The 26,257-nt window shown below is 42.4% G+C and overlaps 1 protein-coding gene across 2 annotated transcripts in view; it reads right to left on the minus strand.

Moving 5' to 3' along the window:
* AK5 (adenylate kinase 5) overlaps positions 1-26,257 on the minus strand; it is a 260,255-nt gene that overhangs the window by 31,765 nt on the left and 202,233 nt on the right. For both annotated transcript variants that reach the window (XM_070467898.1, XM_070467897.1), the window contains exon 11: positions 1,916-2,079. In XM_070467898.1, the coding sequence (XP_070323999.1) occupies positions 1,916-2,079 (164 nt within the window). The remainder of the gene's footprint in view (positions 1-1,915; positions 2,080-26,257) is intronic.

Genomic DNA, 26,257 nt, shown 5'->3' on the forward strand with positions numbered 1-26,257 from the left:
CATATATGAAAGAAGGGCACTCAGGTTGAAGAAATAGACAATGTTAGGGTCCAGAGGCAGGAGAAGTCTGGCCTGTGAGAGGAAGAATGGGGGGGTGGGGGTGGGTGAGAGGAAATGTGAGAGTCTTGGAAAAGAGCATTGGAGAGCAAGCTGGAGTCCAGAGCCATGGGAAAGTCTGGATTTCCTTCAAAATGTGGGGAGGAGCTGTTGGAAGGTTCTGGGAAGGGGGATAAATGTTTCTAAGAAATCACTCTGGCTGCTGTGAAAAGAGTAAACTGTAGGAGAAAAAGAGTGGGCAGAAGGAGGCCTGTTAAGAGGAACTACAGGACTTCCTTGGTGGTAGAGTGGGTAGGAATCTGCCGGCCAATGCAGGAGACATAGGTTCGATCACTGGTCCAGGAGTCTTCCACTTGCCTTGGAGCAACTAAGCCTGTGCACCACAACTATTGAAGCCCGTGTGTTCAAGGGCCTTTGAGCCACCACTACTGAGGCCACATGCGGCAACTACTGAAGCTCACATGCCTAGAGGCTGTGCGCCACAACAAGAGAAGCCACCACGATGAGAAACCCAAGCACTGCAACAAAGAGTAGCCCCTACTTGCTGAAACTAGAGAAAGTCCTCAAAAAGCAACGAAGACCCAGTGTAGCCAATATAAATAAATAAGCAGATTAATATATAAATCTCCAAAACTTTAAAAAGAAAAGAGACAACAGCAGTGGTCTGTTTCCTTTATGAGGACCATTCTGGCTTCCAGGTGGGAAACAGACTGTAGCTGGTTAAAGAGGAAGCGAGAAGCTCTCTTAGCTAATAGGGGCTGCACTGTCCATGCCCTGACTACAGAGCCTAGTGTGAGAGTTAGTCTGGAAGGGATGAATGTTTTATGATACCCGTGGCATCCAGCCTCTCAGATATGGATGGTGACTTGAAAACAAAACAAAACAAAAAAGATAAATAAAAGGGATATTCTTTGGCTACCCAAGGAAGATAACAAATTTCGTGTTAATGCCATTATACCTCTCAGAATGAGACCAAGACATTATTTTCTGTTTTTCAGAGGGTTCCAAGAGTCCTTTGGACTGCAAAGAGATCAAATCAGTCAATCCTAAGGGAAATCAATCCTGAATACTCACTGCAAGGACTGATGCTGAAGCTGAAGCTCCAATACTTTGGCCACCTTATTGGAAGAGCCATCTCATTGGAAAAGACCTTGATGCTGGGAAAGATTGAGGGCAGGAGGAGAAGGGGGCAACAGAGGATGAGATGGTTGGATGGCATCATCAACTCAATGGACATGAGTTTGAGCAAGCTCCAGGAGATGGTGAAGGACAGGGAAGCCTGGCATGCTGCAGTCCATGGGGTTGAAAAGAGTTGGACATGGCCTAGCAACTAAAGAACAACAACTAATTCTAGGTTCTGCTGCACCAAGATCATTTCTGCTTTGAAGCTTTTAACTCTAAAGTGAAGTCACTCAGTCATGTCCGACTCTTTGTGACCCCATGGACTGTAGCCTACCAGGCTCTTCCATCCATGGAATCTTCCAGGCAAGAGTACTGGAGTGGGTTGCCATATCCTTCTCCAGGGAATCTTCCTGACCCAGGGATTGAACCTGGGTCTCCCACATTGCAGGCAGATGCTTTACCATCTGAGCCACCAGGGAAGCAGGGACCAATTTTAGGAAAAAGTATGAAATAGGTTAAATTCAAGGAACTGGCAGAGCAACAAGACAGAAGGAACCAGGGCCTGGGCAACTTGGTCTGGCAGATGAGCCTCTGCTGTGGACCTCCTGCCTGCCTCTGGACTGTTAAAAGAAACAAAATACAGCATTGTCCTTTTTGAGTTTCTTTGTTTCTGAAGCTTAGATTAATGGCAACACTTTCAGATCTCTCCCCGCCAGAGAAGGCAGCTGTTGCTTACTGAGGGCACCCGCTCTCCACGTTCCATGATGCCTCTGATCAGCTTGCTTCTTTCAGATTCTGATGACAGCTCATTCCGCAGGAGCTCGCCAGTCGAGAGGTGTGTAAATCCATATTTTTCCACCAGCTTTCCACACTGTGTGCCTTTGCCAGAGCCTGGGCCCCCTAGAAAAGAAGTCATGGGTCAGACATCCATCCCGAATCTGGTGCCCTGTTCGGGGTTGTAGTCACACAGTGAGCAGGCTTCAGTGCTTGATCCACGAGTGTGGACTGAGCCCTGCTGATCTATTGGAGGCGTATTGGGAGCCATGGATACAGTGGCGAACGGGACACAGGCCTTGCCCTCAAAGATTGTGTCCATGGAGGGCAGAGGGTGTTACAGACAAACAACAGCAGTCACTACAGGTGGTCTAGTGGGGAGAAGTGCAGAGGGCGCAGGGGAGGGTCCACAGTCCCAATTTTGAGGACACGCTCAGCAGGTAAGTTTCCTGGGGCCCTGAATCTGCTCATGAGCAAAGCAGGGACCATGGCGCCTGATATATGGTGACCGCTCAACAAATGCTAGCCGTTACTTTTTGTTTTTGTAATTCAGAAAATAATGCAAGAAATTTTAATTTAATCTAGAGACAGGTGCTTTATTTACAAATATTTAGATTAATAGCATTTTGCTACATCAAATGAAGAGTACAGCAGTTTGGATAAATCCTGTCACAGAAATAATTAAGACCCACTGTGACTAACTTTGGGAATTAGGGTGTTGCACCTAAACAAGTCTTTAGTTTGTGGTTGTTAGTCACTACTTTTAAAATCAGTTGTTTTCAAATTTATGGTTACCAAAGAGGCAAGGTGAGGGGGATAAGTTAGGAGTTTGGGATAAACATACACACACTAGTATATATAAAATAGATAACCAACAGGGACCTAGTGTATAGCACAAGGACCTCTACTCAATTTTTTATAATAACCTAATAAGGAAAAAAATCTGAAAAAGAACAGACAAATATATATGCAAAAATGAATCACTGTGCTGTACGCTTGAAACTAGCACAACGTATATCAACTCTACTTCAATAAAAAATTGTTTTCACAAATATCATATATTAATGCATAAATATGGAATCTAGAGAGATGGTACTGATGAACCTATTTGCAGGGCAGCAATGGAGACAAAGACATAGAGAACAGACTTATGGACACAGTGGGTGCTGAAAAGGAGAGAGTGGAACGAATGGAGAGTGTAGCATGGAAACATATACACTAACATACGTAAAATAGATAGCCGTGAGAATTGGTTGTATGACTCAGGGAATAGGGGCTTTGTGACAATCTAGAAGGGTGGGATGGGGAGGAAGATGGGAGGGAGGTTCAAGAGGGAGTGGACCTATGTATTTCTATGGCTGATCCATGTTGATATGTGGCAGAAACCAATACAATATTATAATTATCCTTCAATTAGAAATTTAAAAAAAGATTTAAAAAGAAAAAAATCATTTTTATTTTTAAATAATCATAAAGTTACAGAAGAGTTATGAGTACAAAGAACTGTCTGAAACATTTGAGAATCAGCTGCCAACCTGATGCCTCATCATTACTGAACACTTTAACATAATTTCCTCCAGACCAGGAGCCAAGCACATTCTCCTACATAACTGCATCTTTGGACCTTATTCACATGTCAATGAAATTGTCCCAATCATCTCAATAACGTCCTCTGAAGCCAATGGATCAAGTTCAGAATCACGTGCTGCCTTTAGTGGTAGTGTCTTTCTGGTCTTCTTCCATATGGGCCAGTTCCTCTATATTTCATTGACACTTTGGAAGATTATAAATAGTTATTTTACCTAATGTCCCTCAGCATGCATTTTTCTATTGTTTTCTAGCTACTAATACTCATGATCTCCCATATTCCTTTGATGAACATTACATCCTGATTCTTTCATTGTCTCCCCCACCAAGTTCAACTAGTTGCTAAGTTGCAAGATTTTACACCTTAAAAAATATTAATAGCTAACTTTTGCCAAGTGCTTACTGTACTGGTCATTGTTCTAAGCACTTTATGTGTATTAATTTTAAATAATCTTAAGAGAGGCAGACATTGGTATTATTCCCATTTTACAGATGGGGAAGTAGAGTCACAAAGAAGTTAACTGCCTTAGGTGGCATGAGTAAGTAAATAGCAAGTCTAGGATTTGAAGCCTGAACTCTGACTCTCAGAGGTGTTCCCTCCTCTTTTGGCTGCTGCGCCCAGGTTTACCTGCCACGTTTCGGGTCCTCATGCTCTTAGTACACAGAAGGCATCCTGCCTCTGTGTGGAGCAAAGGGTGAGGCTTTGGGGTCCAGCAGACCCATGAGCAGGATGATTTGCCTGAAAAGCATGTCACTTGCCAGCTGCAGAGCATTCTGTGGCTTCCCTTCCTCCAACTCCTTAGAGTGGCATTTGTAGCTTCTAGGAGCTAGTTCCATTCAGCTTCTCCAACTTTTTTCTACATTTCTTATCCTCACCCAACATTGTCCTGTCCAACCACAGACTGTCCTTTCATCAAGACATACTTTAAAAAAACACTTTTCTAACTGTGAGATAATTGCAGATTCACATTTGTAAGAATAATATAGAGAGATCCCATGAATCCTTTACCATTTTCCCTAGTGGTGGCATTTTGTACAACTACATCACATCACAATATCACAACCAGAATATTAGCACTGATGTAATACAGAAGGAAAACATTCCCGTCAGTGCCGGAGTCCCTTATGCTATCCTTTTATAACCACACCCACTTCTCTCTACACACACATCGTTAACCTCTGGCAACCACTAAATCTGTATATAATTTTGTCATTTTGAGAGAACTGTATCAATGGAACCACAAGCATCAAGATATAGTTTTCCAATGTGCTTTTGCTCTTCCCGTCCTCAGCCTGGATGGCTTCCACTTTCCACTCTATCAAGATTCTCTTCATCCCATGGGTCTGGATCCAATGTTTCCCCCTTCCAGCAGGAATCAGCCTGTCCACATCGCCTCTCCTGGGGTGAGTGATGTAACCCCCACTCGGGTGCCGTTGGCCTGTCTCACACTTGGTCTAGGTCTCCCACTAGACCTTCTGCCCCACAGCATCTACACAGTACCTGGCCATGCTGAAGTGAGTGAAATCACTCAGTTGTGTCCGACTCTTTGCGATCCCGTGGACTGTACCCCGAGAGGCTCCTCTGTCCATGGGATTCTCCAGGCAAGAATACTGGAGTGGGTGGCCATTAGGTGCTTCTTAATGCTTGGAAGATTTCCCGGTTAAAAGGAAATATATAACACCAAAATGTAAAACATGATTGAGGTTTTAGCATGGTAGTGAGCACTTACAACTTGTCCTGTAATTTTCCTGTCTGGCCTCTCTTCACCTTCAAAACTCCTTTCTCGGAACAACTGGCAACAAACCTCTTGAGGGGCAGTACTTGTGGTCCCTCATTAGTGGAAGGGCCTCTCACTCCCTCTCTTTTGCGTTGGCAGCGAATCCAGGAAATGTCCACGCTTTGACTTCTGCTCATTTGCAGAGCTGCTCTCGACCAAATGGGAAGGGTTCAGAGCACTCGCTGTATTGTCATGGTGGCTGAGATGTACCAGGAAAACAGCAATTACAGAGGCTCGCAAAAATAATGCAGACCACTTAGCAGGAAAGGCTGATTGCCAGCTGATGCTATGTTTGCTCCAAGCACCATGACTCCTGTCTCCTGAGATAACAGGAATGGAGAATGGGAACAAGGGAGGGCCACTCTGGGCAGGAGTGCTTCCATAAAAGGAGGGAGGGAAACAACGGGCTAGGCTCTGGCAGCAGCCGCGAGGGCTCCTGGAGCTGGATTTACCTACAGACTCTTCCTTGAGGATGGCTGGAAGCCAGTCATGTGGGAAAAGTTATTTTCAGCCTTGGCTTACAGGGCAAAAATGCTACGTTTCAATTATTTTCTTCCTTCAGCATTCTCCTAATATGACTATTATAATTTTTGTTCCTCTCAAATGTCATTTAATAAATCTTGACACAAAGGCAATTAAAACATCTTCAGCTCAAATTAACCACAGCTGTGTGTGAAACAGCAGCCGCTGCTCCAGTTAGAAACCTTTCGTGGGAGCAACAGCTGCAAATTCTTAACATTCTTTGGGCAAATGGGGCAGGCACAGTGGAATTTTAAGTAATCTTCACAATGGTTTGATTTTTCCCGCGGCTCCAAACCAGGGAACAAAGTGATTTTTATCACTGCCGTGAAGGCACTAAAACTGCTGGGAGATGTAGGAATTTTCATAGGGTGTCACTGACATTTCTTTGAGGCCTTCACTTAATGTATTGAAATAAAAAACTATGGAGCCTTGATATCCTTCCAGGATAATTTGTTACATGAGGAAAACTCTTCTGAAGTGATTTTCACATATCTGAACAAGTGGGCTGCATTCTCTCCTGAGATGACTGACAGGAGATGGGGAGCTGTCACATTTATTGTCATCCCACTGATTTTTCCTGTATCATTATTCAGGCTTAATCCCTGAACAAACGGATGCACAATACTGCATGGTGTGATTCACGAAGGCAGCCTGGGGTAGGAGGTTCCATTTTAAAAGCGTCTGTCAACACTTTAAAAAAAGAAAAGGTGAAAAATCTTTATTCTCAACCACCAATGTAATTTGAAATTTTTTCCATGCGAGGCCAAAGGTGCTATATTGTGAGAAGTGCAAATGCTGTGAGCCTCCGCTTCACAGCACAGTGTAGCCCTGCCGCTTCCGCAGTGGCTCAGTGGGTAAAGACCTTGCCTGCCAGTGCAGGAGACACAGGAGCCGTGGGTTTGATCTCTGGGTCCGGAAGATCCCCGGGGGGAGGAAGTGGCAACCCATTCCAGTATTCTTGCCTGGAAAATCCCATGGACAGAGGAGCCTGGTGGGCTACCGTCCGTGGGATCACGAAGGGTTGATGCGACTGAGTGACTCACACACCAGCGACACAACGCTGCGCTGAGGAAGGGGGGCGCCTGCAGGAGACCTGGCAGCCACCGGCCCACGGCTGGACTCGCTTTCCTGCCTTCTCCCGGCTACCTGGTATTCTGGAGTACTGAGACAAGCTGCATCACGTCAGCATGTCCCCCTCAGCCACCTTCTCCAGGGTGCTTTCTATCTTTAGGGGCAATACTCTCAGGGGACACCTCCTGGATTCATTAGTGGGGTTCCCTGCAGGAGAAGACCTGCCTCCTAAGCGCCTTTGCAGGGTGCTTGGCTTTAGGACGAAAAGAATGAAATGGCAAATCTGGTGTGTTAGAGCCCATTCTGTGCTCAAGAAGAAAGTGAATGATGATATCATGTTGATCATTAGTTGAGTTCAATACAGTCAGTCCTGTCCAACTCTTTGCGACCTCATGGACTGCAGCACACCAGGCTTCTCTGTCTATGACCAACTCCCAGAGCTTACTCAAACTCATGTTCATTGAGTCGGTGATGCCATTAAACCATCTCATCCTCTGCTGTCCCTTTCTCCTCCTGCCTTTAATCTTTCCCAGCATCAGGGTCTTTTCCAATGAGTCAGTTCTTCACATTAGGTGGCCAAAGTATCGGAGCTTGAGCTTCAGCATCAGGCCTTCCAATGAATATTCAGGATTGATTTCCTTTAAGACTGACTGATTGGATCTCCTTGCAGTCCAAGGGACTCTCAAGAGTCTTCAACACCGCAATTCAAAAGCATAAATTCTTCGGCACTCAGCTTTCTTTATAGTCCAACTCTTACATGACTACTGGAAAGAACATAGCCTTGACTAGATGGACCTTTGTTAGGAAAGCAATGGCTCTGCTTTTTAACATAAGATTGGTCATAGTTTTTCTTCCAAGGAACAAACATCTTTTAATTTCAAGGCTGCAGTTACCATCTGCAGTGATTTTGGAGACCAAGAAAATGAAGTCACTCACTGTTTCAATTGCTTCATCCAGCCTGGCATTTCTCATGATGTCCTCCGCATATAAGTTAAAAAAGCAGGGTGACAATATGTAGCCTTGATGTACTCCTTTCGTAGTCTGGGACCAGCCTGTTGTTCCATGTCCAGTTCTAACTGTTGATTCTTGACCTGCATACAGATTTCTCAGGAGGCAGGTTAGGTGGTCTGGTATTCTGATCTCTTGAAAAATTTCCCACAATTTGTTGTGATCTACGCAATCAAAGGCTTTGGCATAGTCAATAAAGCAGAAGTAGATGTTTTTCTAGAATTCTCTTGCTTTTTCGATGTTCCAATAGATGTTGGCAATTTGATCTCTGGTTCCTCTGCCTTTTCTAAATCCAGCTTTAACACCTGGAAGTTTCACAGTTCACATACTGTTGAAGGTTGGCTTGGAGAATTTTGAGCATTACTTTACTAGCATGTGAGATGAGTACAATTGTGTGATAGTTTGAACATTTTTTGGCATTGCCCTTCTTTGGGATTGGAATGAAAACTGACTTTTTCCAGTCCTGTGGTCACTGCTTAGTTTTCTAGATTTGCTGGCATATTGAGTGTGGCACTTTCACAGCATCATCTTTTAGGACGTGAAGCAGCTCAGCTGGCCCACTTGACTTTGCATTCCAGGATGTCTCGCTCTAGGTGGGTGATCACACCATCATGGTTATCTGGGTCATGAAGATCTTTTTTTTTTCTACAGTTCTGTGTATTCTTGCTACCTCTTCTTAATATCTTCTGCTTCTCTTAGGTCCGTACTGTTTCTGTCCTTTGTTGTGCCCATCTTTACATGAAATGTTCCCTTGGTATCTCTAATTTTCTTGAAGAGCTCTCTAGTCTTTCCCATTCTGTTGTTTTCCTCTATTTCTTTGCATTGATCACTGAGGAAGTCTTTCTTAGCTCTCCTTGCTATTCTTTGGAACTCTGCATTCAAATGGGTATGTCTTTCCTTTTCTCCTTTGCCTTTAGCTTCTTTTCTTTTCTCAGCTATTTGTAATTAGCTGAACACGATAATTAGATGAATCCCAAACACAAACAAACACATGGACGTAGTTTCTATTATACTTAACAATCTTTTGAATAGTAATGGTGTAAAGCAGGCAATGTTCAGAAAACTAAGATCATGGCATCTGGTCCCATCACCTCATGGCAAATTGATGGGGAGACAGTGGAAACAGTGTCAGACTTCATTTTTTGGGGCTCCAAAATCACTGCAGATGGTGATTGCAGCCATGAAATTAAAAGATGCTTACTCCTTGGAAGGAAAGTTATGACCAACCTAGATAGCATATTAAAAAGCAGAGACATTACTTTGCCAACAAAGGTCCGTCTAGTCAAGGCTATTGTTTTTCCAGTGATCATGTATGGATGTGAGAGTTGGACTGTGAGGAAAGCTGAGTGCCGAAAAATTGATGCTTTTGAACTGTGGTGTTGGGAGAAGACTCTTGAGAGTCCCTTGGACTGCAAGGAGATCCAACCAGTTCATCCTAAGGGAGCTCAATCCTGGGTGTTCATTGGAAGGACTGATTTTGAAGCTGAAACTCCAGTACTTTGGCCACCTCATGCGAAGAGTTGACTCATTGGAAAAGACCCTAATGCTGGGAGGGATTGGGGGCAGGAGGAGAAGGAGACGACAGAGGATGAGATGGCTGGATGGCATCACCGACTCGATGGGCATGAGTTTGAGTAAACTCCGGGAGTTTGTGATGGACAGGGAGGCCTGGCATGCTGTGATTCATGGAGTCGCAAAGAGTTGGACACGACTGAGCGACTGAACTGAACTGAACTGAACTGAAAGCAGGCAATGGTGTCCCTGGTTGAGATTTTATTGTATCCTGGTAACTGTAGGATAGCAAGGAGATCAACCCAGTAATCCTGAAGGAAATAAAAACTGAACATTCATTGGAAGGACTGATGATGAAGCCGAGGCTCCAATACTCTGGCCACCTGATGCGAAGAGCTGACTCACTGGAATAGACCCTGATGCTGGGGAAGATTGAAGGCAGGAGGAGAAGAGAGTAGGAGAGGATGAGACGGTTGGATAGAATCATTGATTCAATGGACATGGACTTGGACAAACTCTGGGAGATAGAGAGGGACAGGGAGGCCTAGCAGTTTACAGTGTTGCAAGGAGTCGGACATGACTTAGTAACTGAACAACAACAACAATAACAAGAAGAGGTCACTCATCTTTTTAGCTCTTTCTGAGTTACATCTGCAGGGCTTCATCCACATCAAAGTTGGAATCAAACATAATCTAACAACAAGGATGGGGACTAGCCATCACTCTGAGATGTCCAGACCACTTACAGGAAATTAAGATATATAATAGTGTGTGCGTTTACACATGCACACACATATATGTATACATATACATATATATATATGACTGTACATGTCCAAATATATGTATCTGGTTTGGAAAGCTCATAACATTAATTTTTTCAAGGCAAAGCAGAGAGGACAGCATTCCACAGGTTCTAATGTCATAAGCAATGTTCTTTAGGCCTTAATTCCCATCTCATCCCAGCCTCAAGTTTCTTTAAACCTCTTCGGCACCACTGGCCCTCATTACTAACACAATTTTAGGTCCTCTTTGATGTGGCTGAACCTAGGAGTGCATCATTACTTGGGTCTGTCCTCCCACCCTGCTCACAGCTTGTTCTCCCTGTCTCTTTTCCCTTAACCTCCGATTGTTTCCCTGGTGGCTCAGATGGTAAAGAATCTGCCTGCAAAGCAGGAGACCCAGGTTCAGTCCCTGAATCAGGAAGATCCCCTGGAGAAGGGAATGGCAATCCACTCTAGTATTCTTGCCTGGAGAATTTCATAGAAAGAGGAGTCTGGCAGGCTACAATCCATGGGGACATGACTGATTGACTAATACTTTGACTTCTCAACTTGTCCTCTGTTCTCACTGTGACCTTAGCGAGTTGCTCTGTTCCCTTGGGGCTCCATTTCCTGACCAGCTGGGTTCCAGACCCATTCTCGTAACTCTGAATGTTTTACACCCTTTGAATTCTATTGTGACTGTGATGAGAACCACCAGCCAGCTCTCTGCCCAACCTACCGTTTACTTGACTCGCATCTACTCTGGGTTGCTAAGAATTCCCCAAGAAGGTCAGAGCCAACTGGGTTTCTATCTAACTTCTTAAAAGCTCTTAACATTTCTTGATAGATATATTCCTCTTTTGCTGATACCAAATTTGATGTCCACAGATAGATTCTAATATATTTCCCCACTGTCCTCAAATCCTCAAACATATTTTCAGTCTTCTCACTTTTAATAGGCATTTCAGTCCTTCTATTATTCACTATTAAGGTGAAGATTATCTTCTTTCCTCAACATTTTCAAGATGTGTATCTTTATCCTTTGTTCTCTATCTCTCTTTTCTCTCATTTGAAAGATATTATACAACTATTTGGGCTTCCTAGGTGTTGCCAGTGGTAAAGAACCCACCTGCCAATTCAGGAGACATTAAGAGATGTGGGTTTGATTCCTGGATTGGGAAGATCCCCTGGAGGAGGGCATGGCAACCACTCCAGTATTCTTGGCTGGACAATCCCACAGACAGAGGAACCTGGCAGGCTTTGTCCATTAGGTAGCAAAGAGTTGGACATGAGTGAAATGACTTAGCATGCACGCAAACAATTAGTTAGCTCTAAGGCTAACTTTTCTGCTTTGCCTCTTGCAGCACTTCGGCATTTTCTGTCATAGTGTTTTCAAAGGATATAGTAGCCATCTATCTATCTACAGTTTACTTAAAGTCTGTCTTCCATATTAGACTCTATAGGACATGAGTATACTTTGCTTACCACAGTGCCCCCAACATAGTGCTTGAAACACAAATGTCTACTGTATTTATAATAAGTCACCCACTTTTTTTTCTTTGTAAATTTTATTTTTATGTGTTTATTTACATGGCTGCACTGGGTATTAGTGGTGGCACTTGGACTCTCAGTTGCATCATGTGGGATCTAGTTCCCCAGCCAGGGATTGAACCCAGGCCCCCTACATTGGGAGTGCAGAGTCACAACCACTGGACCACCAGGGATGTCTCAGGTGTCTACTTTTTAATAGTGGCTAAAATAGTAAATAATTTAATGATGAATGGATCCTCTCCTCCTGCCAGCTCCAAAAACTCTTGTCCACATTAAATTTATTACTCTGTTAGCACTATCTCTTCTGTAAGCAGCATACTTAGTTCTTCCCAATCCAAATAAAAACATTTCCACCATTGTCTGTATCTTCTAGTTGTCTCTACATTCTTTCCTCTTTTTTTTTTCCAGTAGCCTGAAACTGCCCATTTCAATTTCCTCCTCTTTTATTGACTCCCTAGCCTCTCGCAAGCTATTTTCTCCTCTTATTACTCTCTGAAATTGATCTCTTAAAGTTCAACAGTAAGAACTTCCCTGGTGGTCCAGTGGTGAAGAACCTGCCTTTCATTGCAGGGGAACTCAGGTTTGATCCCTGGTCAGGAAACTAAGATCCCAACATGCTGAGGGGCACCAAAGCCCAAGCACCATAACTAAGACTCGGCATGGCCTAAGTAAACAAATATAAAAAAAAATCGAGTTCAACAGTAATTGCATAATTGTCATATTATTCAATGATTCTCTTCTAGACTTTACTGTTTTTGACTCTTTAGTAGCATTTAACATCGCTGATACACAGCTTAAAAATCTCTTTTCCTGTGACTTCCAGACACATAATTTGCCCATGTTCTCTCCTTTTCTTTGCCAGATAGAAGCTCACAGAGAGCAGAAATTGCTTCATTTATGTTGGTCTCCCCAGGGAACTTTGGGAAGCATCACAGGCAATTGTTGATGAATTGATGTCTAGGAGACCTGTGGCCCCATGACAGTGACAACTATACTCCTTTTCACACCAAAGGAACTCTGGATCAAAGGACTCAAGTTCTAGGTTCACACCCTAGACCTTTATCGGGTGAGATGACTTTAACGGAGTCACTTGTCCTCTCTGAGTGTCAGCCTCTTCAGTTACAAAACAGGTAATGCCTATTGGCTGTGAGGACAAAATGTGATAATGCAAATAAATTGCCTGGACCAATAGCTGGCACGGTGAAACACTCAATAAACATCATGATTATCATCTGTAAAACAAGGCAGCTCATGTTAGTGATGCTTAGAAGTACTACCAGCTCTAACGTTCCATGCTTTTTACAAAGATTACATACAGCATTTTTATACTGCAGTACAATTTTAGCATCTTTAAAGATGGATAGTCTTCACAGTTTTAGCCTGTGAAGGTTTCAAATGTCTTTTGCGAATCAAACTATCCTATTTTTAGATAGTCCTCAAAGTTGTTTAAAAATCTATCAGAAAAAAAAAGTCATTTTAAGAAAAAAAAGTTATCAGATTTCTGCCTCTTGAAATATTTCCTTCTCTCTAAATGAAAACGGGCTTCAAGGTTGGGTTTGGGCTTTTGTAACTGAATGATTTCTTTCAGAGAAAAGCCATTCTGCCATCAGATCATGAAAGGACTATGCCCTAGGAACCATCCTCAACTATTGTGGCCCATGAATCACTTAAACATCCTGTATCTGGGGTGAGCTGTGTCATCATGCTGAGTTTCAGTAGGGTAGCTGGGAATTGGCTCTCTCTGACCAAAAACAATTAAGAAAAACAGAACTTTATCCTCAAAGACAGTACCTCTATTAGTTCTGAAACACATTGCTGCTTCAAGTTATTTGCCAAATAGGATGAAGCATGCCTGCTGATAGAGTCAGCCGAAGACTACGTGAAAGAATTTCACATGGGACAGGGAACTTTTTCACTTTTTTGTTTTTTAACTGAAAGTCTAATAAACTTGAAGTTGCTGCATCTTTTTCTCATCTTCTGAGTTGTGGGCTTGGCATGTGGGATCCTAGTTCCCTAATGAGGGATCGAACCCACTCCCACCTTGCACTGGAAGTGCAGAGTCTTAACCCTAAGTCCTGGGACTGGGAATTTCTTGACAGGAGTGTGAGTGTGCGTGTGCTCATTCACTCAGTCATGTTTGATTCTTTGTGACTTCATGGACAGTAGTCCTCCAGGCTCCTCTGCCCATGGACATTTTCAGGCAAGGGTACTGAAATGGGTCAGTTCAGTTTAGTTCAGTCCCTCAGTTGTGTCCGACTCTTTGCAACCCCATGGACTGCAGCACGCCAGGCTTCCTTGTCCATCACCAACTCCTGGAGTTTACTCAAACTCACATCCATTGAGTCGGTGATGCCATCCAACCATCTCATCCTCTGTTATCTCCTTTTCCTCCCACCTGCAATCTTTCCCAGCATCAGGGTCTTTTCCAATGAGTCAGTTCTTCACATCAGGTGGCCAAAGTATTGGAGTTTCAGTGTCAGCATCAGTCCTGCCAATGAACACCCAGGACTGATTTCCTTTAGGATGGACTGAATGGATCTCCTTGCAGTCCAAGGGACTCTCAAGAGTCTTCTCCAACATCACAGTTCAAAAGCATCAGTTCTTTGGCACTCAGCTTTCTTTATAGTCCAACTCTCACATCCATACATGACTACTGGAAAAACCATAGCTTTGACTAGACAAACCCTTGTTGGCAAAGTAATGCCTCTGTTTCTTAATATGCTGTCTAGGTTGGTCATAACTTTTATTTCAAGGAGTAAGTGTCTTTTAATTTCATGGCTGCAATCACCATCTGCAGTGATTTTGGAGCTCAAAAAAGTAAAGTCTGTCACTGTTTCCACTGTTTGTCTATCTATTTGCCATGAAGTGATGGGACCGGATGCCATGATCTTAGTTTTCTGAATGTTGAGCTTTAAGCCAAGTTTTTCACTCTCCTCTTTCACTTTCATCAAGAGGCTCTTTAGTTCTTCTTCCCTTTCTGCCATAAGGGTGGTGTCATCTGCATATCTGAAGTTATTGATATTTCTCCTGGCAATCTTGACTCCAGCTTGTGCTTCATCCAGCCCAGTGTTTCTCATGATGTACTCAACATATAAGTTAAATAAGCAGGGTGACAATATACAGCCTTGACATATTCCTTTTCCAATTTGGAATCAGTTTGTTGTTCCATGTCCAGTTCTAACTGTTGATTCTTGACCTGCATACAGATTTCTCCAGCGGCAGGTCAGGTGGTCTGGTATGCCCATCTCTTGAAGAATTTTCCAGTTTGTTGTGGTTCACACAGTCAAAGGCTTTGGCATAGTCAATAAAGAAGAAGTAGGTGTTTTTCTGGAACTCTCTTGCTTTTTTGATGATCCAGGAGATGTTGGCAATTTGATCTCTGGTTCCTCTGCCTTTTCTAAATCCAGCTTGAACATCTGGAAGTTCATGGTTCACATACTGTTAAAGCCTGGCTCAGAGAATTTTAAGCATTACTTTACTAGTGTGTGAGATGAGTGCAATTGTGCAGTAGCTTGAGCATTCTTTGGGATTGCCTTTCTTTGGGATTGGAATGAAAACTGACCTTTTCCAGTCCTTTGGCCACTGCTGAGTTTTCCAAATTTGCTGGCATATTGAGTGCAGCACTTTCACAGCATCATTTTTTAGGATTTGAAATAGCTTAACTGGAATTCCATCACCTCCACTAGCTTTGTTCGTAGTGATGCTTTCTAAGGCCCACTTGACTTAGCATTCCAGGATGTCTGGCTCTAGGTGAGTGATCACACCATCATGATTATTTGTGTCGTGAAGATCTTTTTTGTATAGTTCTTCTGCGTCTTCTTGCCACCTCTTCTTAACATCTTCTGGATATTAACTGGAATGAGTAGCCATTTCCTACTCCAGGAGATCTTCCTGACCCAGGGATTGGACCTGTATCTCTTGCATCTCCAATATCGGCAGGTAGATTCTTTACCACTGAGCTGCAAGGGAACCCCCATACTACATGTGATCTTAGCCAAAAGGCCAAGAAGCAGTTTTTGTTAAGAAGGACTGTGCCTTATTTATCAATACCTGGTGTATAGTTATTAAATTATGGAGCTTCAGGGAGGTAGCCTTGAACATAACATTGGGAGTCAGGAGACCTTGGTTCTAGACCATTTCTGGTTTGAACTAGCAGGGTAACCTTGGGAGAGTCACTCTGTATCCTCAGATGCTAGCTTCCTTGTCTGTAAATCAGAGTCTCTATTAAATTAGTGGTTTTCTGTGCTATTTTACATCATTGTTTTGTTCAGTTGCCCAATCCTGTCCCACTCTTTGAGACCCCATGGACTGCAGCACACCAGGCCTTCCTCTCCCTCACCATCTCTCAAAGTTTGCCCATCTTCTTGTCCATTGCATCAGTGATGCCATGCAGTCATCTCATCCTTTGACTCCCCCTTCTCCTTCTGCCATCAATCTTTCCCAGCATCAGGGACTTTTCCAATGAGTCAGCTGTTCACATCAGATGACCAAATACTGGAGTTTCAGCTTCAGCATCAGTCCTTCCAATGAGTATTCAGGGTTGATCTCCCTTAAGACTGACTGGTTTGATCTCCTTGCTGTCCAAGGGACTCTCAGGAGTCTTCTCCAGCACCACAGTTTGAAGGCATCAGTTCAATGCTCCACCTCCTTTACGGTTCAGCCCTCACCGCTGTTTATGACCACTGGGAAGACCACGGCCTTGACTATACAGAACTTCGTTGGCAGAGTAATCTCTCTGCTTTTCAACACACTGCCTAGGTTTGCCACAGCGTTCCTGCCAAGAAGCAAACATCTTCTGATTTTATGGTTGCAGTCACCATCTGCAGTGATTTCAGAGCCCAAGAGGAGGAAATCTGTCACTACTTCCACTTTTTCCCTCTCTATTTGCCATGAAGTAATGGGGCTGGATGCCACAATCTTAGTTTTTTTTAATATTTAGTTTAAGCTGGCTCTTTCACTTTCCTCCTTTACTCTTATCAAGAGGCTCTTTAGCTCCATTTTGCTTTCTGCCATTAGAGTGATATCATCCGCACATCTGAGGTTGTTGATGTTTCTCCTGCCTATCTTGATTCCAGCTTGGAACTCATCCAGTCTGGCATTTCTCATGAAGTGCTCAGTGTATAGATTAAGCAAACAGGGTGATAGCAGACAGTCCTGAAGTACTCCTTTCTTAGTCTCGAACCAGTCATTTGTTCCATACAGAGTTCTAACTGTTGCTCCTTGACCCACATACAGGTTTCTTAGGAGACAGGTAAGATGGTCTGGTATTCCCATCTCTTTAAGAGCTTTCCATGGTTTATTATGATCCACACAATCAGAGGCTTTGGCATAGTTGATGAAACAGAGGCAGATATTTTTCTGGAAACATCTGCATTTTACATTATGTTTCTAAATATTACAGCTTTTTTTCAATAGTGCTTCTCTGTGAGGAAATACTACTCATCCTCACCTTTTAAACTCAACTCATACGGATTTTTGCAGAAACTATTAATAACATCTGTGGCTGGTGATTTATATAAGTGATAGTGTAAGGTCTCCAGTCAATAAATCTTGAGTAACAAAAGATGCGTTAACAAGCCTCTGGCCAATAATGTGTCAAAGTGCCCAAGTGCCAGTGAAATGTTGGCAGAGGTGGATATGTGTCACATTTAGGCAGAGGGTTTTATGGCCAATATATGTGGTTTACTGTATATCTTTTTACCTTGCTGTAATACTAGCAATATTTTGAACATAAGGGGATCAATTAACATGGTTACCAGAGTGAAGCCCAGGCAGGACATGTAGCATTAGTCCAGAACAAGAAGAAGAAGAAGAGGTGGAGGAAGAAGACAAAAAAGAAGAAACATCTTTACCACTCTATAATTCAGAGATTTTTAGAACAGCTTACTTGTTATTACAGCATAACCTAGCTTCAACAGCATAACCTGGCTGCTTCTGACTGATACACTGCCAAACTTCACTGTGCATCAGAGTCACCTGAGGATGTTGAAAAAGTTCCTGAATCAGTATTCCCTGTCACACTATGATCTTAGGCATGCATTAAATGATTATAATAGGCAATTTATAATAGCCAATAAACTGAACTTCTCCTTTCTATTTTTTCCTCCTTTTATATAAAATCATTTTTCTCTACTGTACAGAGTAGTTTTATGAACCTCTGGGGTTGAGGCCTTGAAATTTACAGTTTTAGAAAGTTCTCCAGGGAAATTATATGGGTCCTGGCAGTATGTATAAGGAAAAAAGGATGTATAAAGGGATGGGTAAAGGGATGGATAGAGGGACAGATAACTGATAAAACAGTTATTGTAAATGTTAATGGTAAAATCCAGACTGTGAGTTTACAAGCATTCACTATAAAATTCTTTCAGCTTTGCTGAATGTTTGAAATATTTTCATAACGAAAAAGATCTTCAAAAAAATTCCTCAGGTCATTCTGATTGTTAGCTTGTTTTGAACTTCTGGATTAGATAATCTAAGGAAGGCAATTTGCTGTAAATACCCCAGTGGTCACTGCAGGGAGTCTGTAATGTTGATCTTTCTTTTAATATTTACAATGTAATACTGTGTAGATAATGGTTCTATCATGAGTGAATATTTGCTATCAGTTCAGTTCAGTTAAGTTCAGTCGCTCAGTCACGTCCAACTCTTTGCGACCCCACGGACTGCAGCATGGCCGGCTTCCTTGTCCATCACCAACTCCCGGAGCTTGCTCAAACTTGTCCATCGAGTCGGCGATGCCATCCAACCATCTCATTCTCTGTTGTCCCCTTCTCCTCCTGCCTTCAGTCTTACCCAACATCAGGGTCTTTTCCAATGAGTCAGTTCTTTGCATCAGGTGGCCAAAGTATTGGAGTTTCAGCTTCAGCATCAGTCCTTCCAATAAATATTCAGGACTGATTTCCTTTAGGATCGTCTGGTTTAATCTTCTTGCAGTCCAAGGGACTCTCAAGAGTCTTCTCCAACACCACAGTTCAAAAGCATCAATTCTTCGGTGCTCAGCTTTCTTTATGGCCCAACTCTCACATCCATACATGCCTACTGGAAAAACCATAGCCTTGACTAGATGGACCTTTGTTGGCAAAGTAATGTCTCTGCTTTTTAATATGCTATCTAGGTTGGTCATAACTTTTCCTCCAAGGAGTGAGCATCTTTTAATTTCATGGCTGCAATCACCATCTGCAGTGATTTGGGAGCCCCAAAAATAAAGTCTCTCACTGTTTCCATTATTTCCCCATCTATTTGCCATGGAGTGATGCTATCAGATGCCATGATCTTAGTTTTTTGAATGTTGAGTTTTGAGCCAGCTTTTTCACTCTCCTCTTTGACTTTCATCAAGAGGCTCTTTAGTTCTTCACTTTCTGCCATAAGGGTGGTTTAATCTACATATCTGAGGTTGTTGGTATTTCTCCTGGCAATCTTGATTCCAGCTTGTGCTTCATCCAGCCCAGCATTTCTCATGATGTACTCTGCAAGTAAGTTAAAAAAGCAGGGTGACAATATACAGCCTTTACCAGTTTGGGACCAGTCTGTTGTTCCATGTCCAGTTCTAACTGTTGATTCTTGACCTGCATACAGATTTCTCAAGAGGCAGGTCAGGTGGTCTGGTATGCCCATCTCTTGAAGAATTTTCCAGTTTGTTGTGGTTCACACAGTCAAAGGCTTTGGCATAGTCAATAAAGAAGAAGTAGGTGTTTTTCTGGAACTCTCTTGCTTTTTTGATGATCCAGGAGATGTTGGCAATTTGATCTCTGGTTCCTCTGCCTTTTCTAAATCCAGCTTGAACATATGGAATTTCATGGTTCACATGAAATTCTGACTTTAGCCTGGCATGGAGAATTTTGAGCATTACTTTGCTAGCGTGTGAGATGAGTGCAATTGTGTGATAGTTTGAACATTTTTTGTCATTGCTCTTCTTTGGGTTTGGAATGAAAACTGACCTTTTCCAGTCCTGTGGCCACTGCTGAGTTTTCCAAATATTTGCTATAATGGTTAATAAGAATCCTCACTGCCTTATCAAAATTGGTGCCATCCCTCCTGTTGCAGATGAGGGATTCTTTTAGTTTCCTCTGCATCAAGCTGGAGATACTGGGTACTGGACTGTGAGCCTATTTCATACCAATGGAGTGGGTCAGAGACAAGTTGAAGAGGTGACTGCAGACTGTTCAGATAAAGGTATTTAGTTCACAGTGTTTGATATTTGACCCTAATAAGTATCTTTCCTATATGTTTTGCTTGTAAAAATTCATTAACTCTTCACAAGAACAATTTGAACTAGGTGCTATTTGTAACTTTTATACAGATGAAAAAACTATCCCCAAGGGCCAGGTTGACCTTGGTGGCCAATAAACTCTATAGGCCCTCATATGTAAGGCCATTCTGGGAATCAGACTGGCCTTCTTTCAAAAGAGAACTGCACAGTCTTCAGTCACCAGGCAATGGATTTTCTTCATGGACTAGTATGGTTGCCAGGTGAAACACAGACTCTCCAGTTACACTAAACATTATCACTGCTTATATAAAACCCAAATTTAATTGTGTCTAATATTTTTATTGATTAAATCTGGCAACTCTATCAGGGCCCACCAGTTATTGGCTTAGAGACTTTTGGGAGACATAATTTCATCTCTGTTCTGACAACTCTAATAGTTAGTGATTCTGTGATTCATTCAGCTAAAACCATCACAGCCTTAGCAAGACATGTGAAATGTCTAATTAAGATAAGACTCTGAAACTGGATTCCATGACTCTGCCTCTTATGTAGACAAGGAAGGCTCAGGTCTTGGGGGAGAGGAAGTCACAGGCTCTATGAAGGTGATTCCTAAACATTTACATCCTATGATGCTCCTACAACTCACAGCACCCCAACCTCGCCTCATCCAAACAGAGACAAGATTTCCAAACTGCTCATGAGTAAATGCCACTAAAAGCCCTGTCCTTCACATAGCGACATCCATGGCCTATTCCAGACACAACTCATCACACTTACAGACTGGTGCCTTTTAACTGTTGCTTCCTCAGGCTCTGCTTGCTGCGTTTATGAATTCTTGGACTTCATACTCTTCCAGAATACTCTTCTTCCAAAATCTTCTTACACTTATCAAGACACCTTTCCCCCTATCTTGTAACCCTTTCACATTATGACACTAGGCATGCATTTAATGACTATAACATGCAATTTATAAACTCAGCTTCTCTTCTCTATTTTTTCCTTCTCTTATATAAAGTCATTTTCTCTACTGTATAAGAAATAAATGCTCCTTATTGAAGATTTAGACAACTCAGAAAAGTGAGAACATGAAAAATCTCCCATAGTATCACTATCCAAATGTAGTTGCCCAAAATGCATTTTGTTTTGTTTCTTTGCACTTTTTTTTCCTACAAATGATTTTCTGGTTTGGTTTTCATTGGAAATATGTCTGCTTTGATATTTCTCCTCTTTGGGCTTTTGTAGTCTTAGCTGAAAATGTGCTTGTTGCACTAGATAAATTCCAAGGTCATTTCCAACACTACCGTTCTGTTTTTGTCTTTATCAGAGAACTTGCAGACTTTGTGCATGGGGTCTATTTTTGTACTGTAAAAGGAAGTGAGGATATTTAAGACAGGTAGGGACATTTATCGTGGATGTTAGTTGGATTACATCTGGGGTTTTGTGTTCAATTGTGGGCCATACCGTGGAAATTGGATTTTTACAAACTGTGATGAGAATATAAAGTTGGTGCAATATTTCTAGAGGGCAATTTGGTAATATAAATAAAAAGTCTTAAAAGTTTTCAGGTCAGTGGATTTATCCTAAGAGGAAAAATAATGGTTTTGTTACGTAGATATTCACAATATTTTTATTTTATTTTAATTAAAATTTTTTTATTAAAATTTTTTTTTTTTTGGCTGTGCTGTGCAGCACGTGGGATCTTAGTTCCTCAGTCGGGGGGTCCAACCTGTGCCCTCTGTGTTGGAAGGGCAGAGTCCAGTCTCCCACTGGACTGCCAGGAAAGTCCCCACAGTATTGAGTTAATTAAAAAATTTTTAGTAAAATGCATGACATTAAACTGAATACATTATAACATAGCAAAACAAAGAAATAGTATGTGGTCATTAAAATGATATATTGAAAGAAAACAGATAAAAACTAATACAGTATGATTCCATTTATATAAAGTTCAAAAATATCTATGGCATTCTTTGCAGGGGGCCGTGAATAAAAGAGGGCACAGGGGGACATGGCCAATGGACCACAAGGGAAGACCCCTCATTATATTTTATTGAAAGTTTCCTGGATGGAAAACTATCTCCTCCCTTGCCTTCTATGACACCATTTGCTCTTGTTTTCTGCTTTCTTCTCTTTCATTCTCTGGCTCTGGCACAGGTATTTCCAAGCCTCCAGATCTCAAATTTCCTCTAGCTTCCCTCTACTCAAGCCCACTGGGTGATCTCTCCTGCATACATGGCCTCACCTAACATTGCTGTCCTGCTTCCAGGTCTTTATCTACAGCCAGAACTTGCACTCTGGCTACCAGATCTCAAAAACCTCTCGTTTAATGGACATTACTTCTGGATGTCCCATTAGCATCTCAATTTTGAAATGTTTAAAACTGAACTCTTTATGACTCACCCAAAGCCACTTCTTCCCGCATTCCTTATCTCCTTGAATGGCATCTCTTGCCACTTTCCACCCCCTCACCTCTGGGGCTCCCTCTTGCACACTTGTTCCCTCTCTGTGCCGTAGGCCCATCCCAAGTTTTCTTCCCACTTGCACTTGGCCAATTCCTTTTCTCTCTCAGGACACGGTTCTGATGTCCCCTCTCCACCCCATCATCCCCACTTAGTCTTTCTCTCCATCACCTATGCTTCTGCCATTGCAAGTACCAAGCAGTGTTATTTCTTTGTCACCTTTCTGCAACACAAGCTCCTTTAGACTAGGAAGCCTTGTCTCTTATCTTTGTAAGCTTAAGTGTATCATTTTGTTGATATATAGCAGATACTCAAAAAATATGTCAAATGAACTAATGAAAGTAACCCCAAGATACATATATCCCTAATGGAAGAATTTAATATAGTGGCAAGGGAGCAGATTTATTGTTAGGGGAGTATAAGCAACCCTCTTAAAGTCTATGTATCATTTAGCTTAGGCTATTTTTTCTTTCACCTCCATAGTGAATCATTGTTTGAGATTAATATGGAGTCAAGGTGCTCCATCTAAAACAGAAAAAAACCCCAGAAGCACCAAGCTTCCTCAGGTCCAACCAGCACCAAATCCTCAAATATTTGCTACTTGTTGCCCTTGGCCTTCTAAAACAGTTTTCACGGGACTTACAAAAAGATACTCAGGATATGTCGTTGACATAGTAAAAGACACAATGTATATTCTGAAATCACTGTGCTTTGGGAGGGGTTCGGCAATGATTCAAATAATGTTATGGGTTCAAATTGCTTTCTTTTTTGAAGTTAATACAGAATTTCATTAGGTATCACCTCACACTGGTCAGAATGGCCATCATCAAAAAATCTACAAACAATAAATGCTGGAGAGGATGCGGAGAAAAGGGAACTTCTTGCATAGTTGGTGGGAATGTAAATGGATACAACCACTATGGAGAACACTATGGAGATTTCTTAAAAAACTAGGAATCAAACTACCATATGACCCAGCAATCTGACTCCTGGGCATATACCCTGAGAAAGCCATAATTCAAAAAGACACATGTACCCCAGTGTTAACTGCAGCATGATTTACAATAGCCAAGACATGGAAACAATCTAAATTTCCATTGACAGATGATGGATAAAGAAGATGTGGTACATATGTACAGTGGAATATTACTCAGCCATAAAAAGAAATGAAATTGGATCATTTGGAGTGGTGTGGATGAACCTAGAGTCTGTCATACAGAGTAAAGTAAGTCAGAAAGAGAAAAATAAATATTGTATATTAATGCATATGTACAGAATCTCCAAAAATGCTACTGATAAACCTATTTCAGGGCAGAAATAGAGATGCAGACATAGAGAATGGGCTTGTGAACACAGAGGGGGAACGAGAGGGTGAGATGGATGGAGAGAGTAGCACTGACTTCTGTGCACTATCATGTGTAAAACATCAGCTGGTAGGAAGCTGCTGTGTAACCCCAGGAGCTCAGCTTGGTGCTCAGCAACGACCCAGAGGGAGGGAGGGATGAGGGATCAGGGATGAGGGGTGCAGCAGGGAGGCTCAGGAGAGGGGGGACATATGTTTACACATAGCTGATTCATGCCATTGTCCTGCAGGAACTAACACAACATTGCGAAGCAATTATACTCCAATTAAAAAAGGAAAATTTAAAAAGTGCTTTTACAAAACAATGGAATTTCACATACTTGGGAGAAACATAGATGGGGCACTCAGAGGTCTTTTTCATTGATATGAAGAAAGCGTTTTGTTCTAGTCAAACCACACTTAGAGATTTTTGCAGTGAAAAGGTTTATATAATTAAGTAGGTTCATTGTCAGCACACAACGCCTGCATTTCTCCAACATTAGAAAGATATCCTTTGGTGTGTAAATGCACCTGAGGTTGTCTGGGAAAGTGGCCCAGTGCTTCTCTTCCATTACTCCCATCTTGAATGGCCTGGACTTTGGAAATATAGGTGTTGGTCAGAGTGAGTGTCAACATTCACCTGGGCCCCTTCAGGGGAGAAAGAGCTGTGGCGATCACGCGACTACGTCTAGAATGGCATGATCTCTCACAGTTAGGGCAGCGGGCCTTGGAGTCACATGGGAATATTTCTCTGTGTGAACCCAGCCTAGCTCATGAGTTGCCTGTTTTTTCTTCATAGTGGAAACTCAACCAAGTGTGAGTTTTCTTAGTCTAACCCAGTGATTTCTGATAGTCAGAAATCCTGAAAGTTCAGTTCTTTGTGTCCTCCTCCCAACTCCTATGTTAAATCCTAAAGGCCCATGTGATGGTATTAGGAGGAGGGGCCTTTGGGAGGTGTTGAGGTCATGAGGGTGGAGACTTCGCGAAGAGGATTGTTGTCTAGTTGCTAAGTCTTGTCTGACTCTTTCCTGATCCCAAGGACTACAGCCTGCTGGGCTCCTCTCTCCATGGGATTTTCCAGGTAAGAATACCGGAGTAGGTTTCCATTTCTTTCTCCAGGGGACCTTCCTGACCCAGGGATCTAACCCACATCTCCTGGATTGGCAGGCAGATTCTTTACCACTGAACCACCAGAGAAGCCCCGTGAATAGGATTAGTGGTAAAGAATCCATTTGCCAAGCAGGAGATGCAAGGGATGTGATTCGATATCTGGGTCAGGAAGTCCCCCTGGAGGAGGAAATGGCAACTCACTCCAGTATTCTTGCCTGGAATATTCCATGGACAGAGGAGCCTGTTGGACTACAGTCCATGGGACTGCAAAGAGTTAGACAGGACTGAGCACACATTATATTACAAACTAATAAATTAATAAGCATTATGTTATAACCCAACAACATAACATAATGAAGAGGTGAATAATTTAGAGTCAGACACGACTTAGGGACTTAACAACAATAATCCCAGTTAAACTATTTGCTATTATTTGGGGCTTCCCTGGTGGCTCGGAGGCCACAGAGAGCTCCCTAGCCCCTTCCACCATGTAAGGACACTGTGAGGAGATGGATGTATAGGAACCAGGAGATGGGTTCCTGCCAGTCCCTGAATCTGTCGCTGGTCTGATCTTGGATTTCCTGTCTCTAGATCAGTGAGAAATAAGTTTCTGCTTTTTAGTCTATGGTATGTTGTTATAACAGCCTAAGTGGACTTAGACAAACTCAAAGTTCAGTCTCCAAGTTAGGACTGTCTCCCATTTGGAGGGTTTTCTTTACCTTTCCTCTAGTCCTAGTATTGCCAGTACTGTTGGTCCCTGAGGTATGTCCCCTCTATCTTCCATTCAGCCCCTGTTCTGGAGTCTCCTGCTGGACCTCTTGATGCATTCCTCTTTCCCAGTTCTAACAAGCATCCACACTTTCCTTTCAGGCCTCCCTTGCACCACTGGGTACAGAGAAACATTCAGAACCTTTCCAGACCCACAGGAGCCCAGAGAAATGGGGACTTTCAGTGGATGCACCCCTTTCCCTGACCATTTCCTCCCATTTGTAAGGTTATTTGCTTTTCAAAGGACAAGTAAAAACAAGGCACAAGGGACTATTTTCCTCCAAGATCTTCCAAACCCTAAGTCTGGGGTTTCATATAGCTGCTCAACAATGCTCCCCAAATCCAATTAACCCTAGGGTTCTCTAAGTGTGGTTCACAAACTCTGGTCCCCTGTTTTCATTACAACACTAAGAGGTTATTTGCTTTTCTCTGATGGTGAAAAAGTGCTGGCTTAAACCTGCATTGCCAATAAAAGCCAATCATTCTAGTATTCTTCACCACCATAAACTCACAGTGAAAGAAAAAAAGAAAAAAATTGCCAGTTTTACTTAAGAATGCTCTTGATGGTACAATGAAAAAGTTTAATTTTGACCTTTAAGTACTTGTCACTGTAATATTTTGTG

The sequence above is a fragment of the Odocoileus virginianus genome, chromosome 5, assembly GCF_023699985.2.
Source record: "Odocoileus virginianus isolate 20LAN1187 ecotype Illinois chromosome 5, Ovbor_1.2, whole genome shotgun sequence".
Lineage (NCBI taxonomy): Eukaryota > Metazoa > Chordata > Mammalia > Artiodactyla > Cervidae > Odocoileus > Odocoileus virginianus.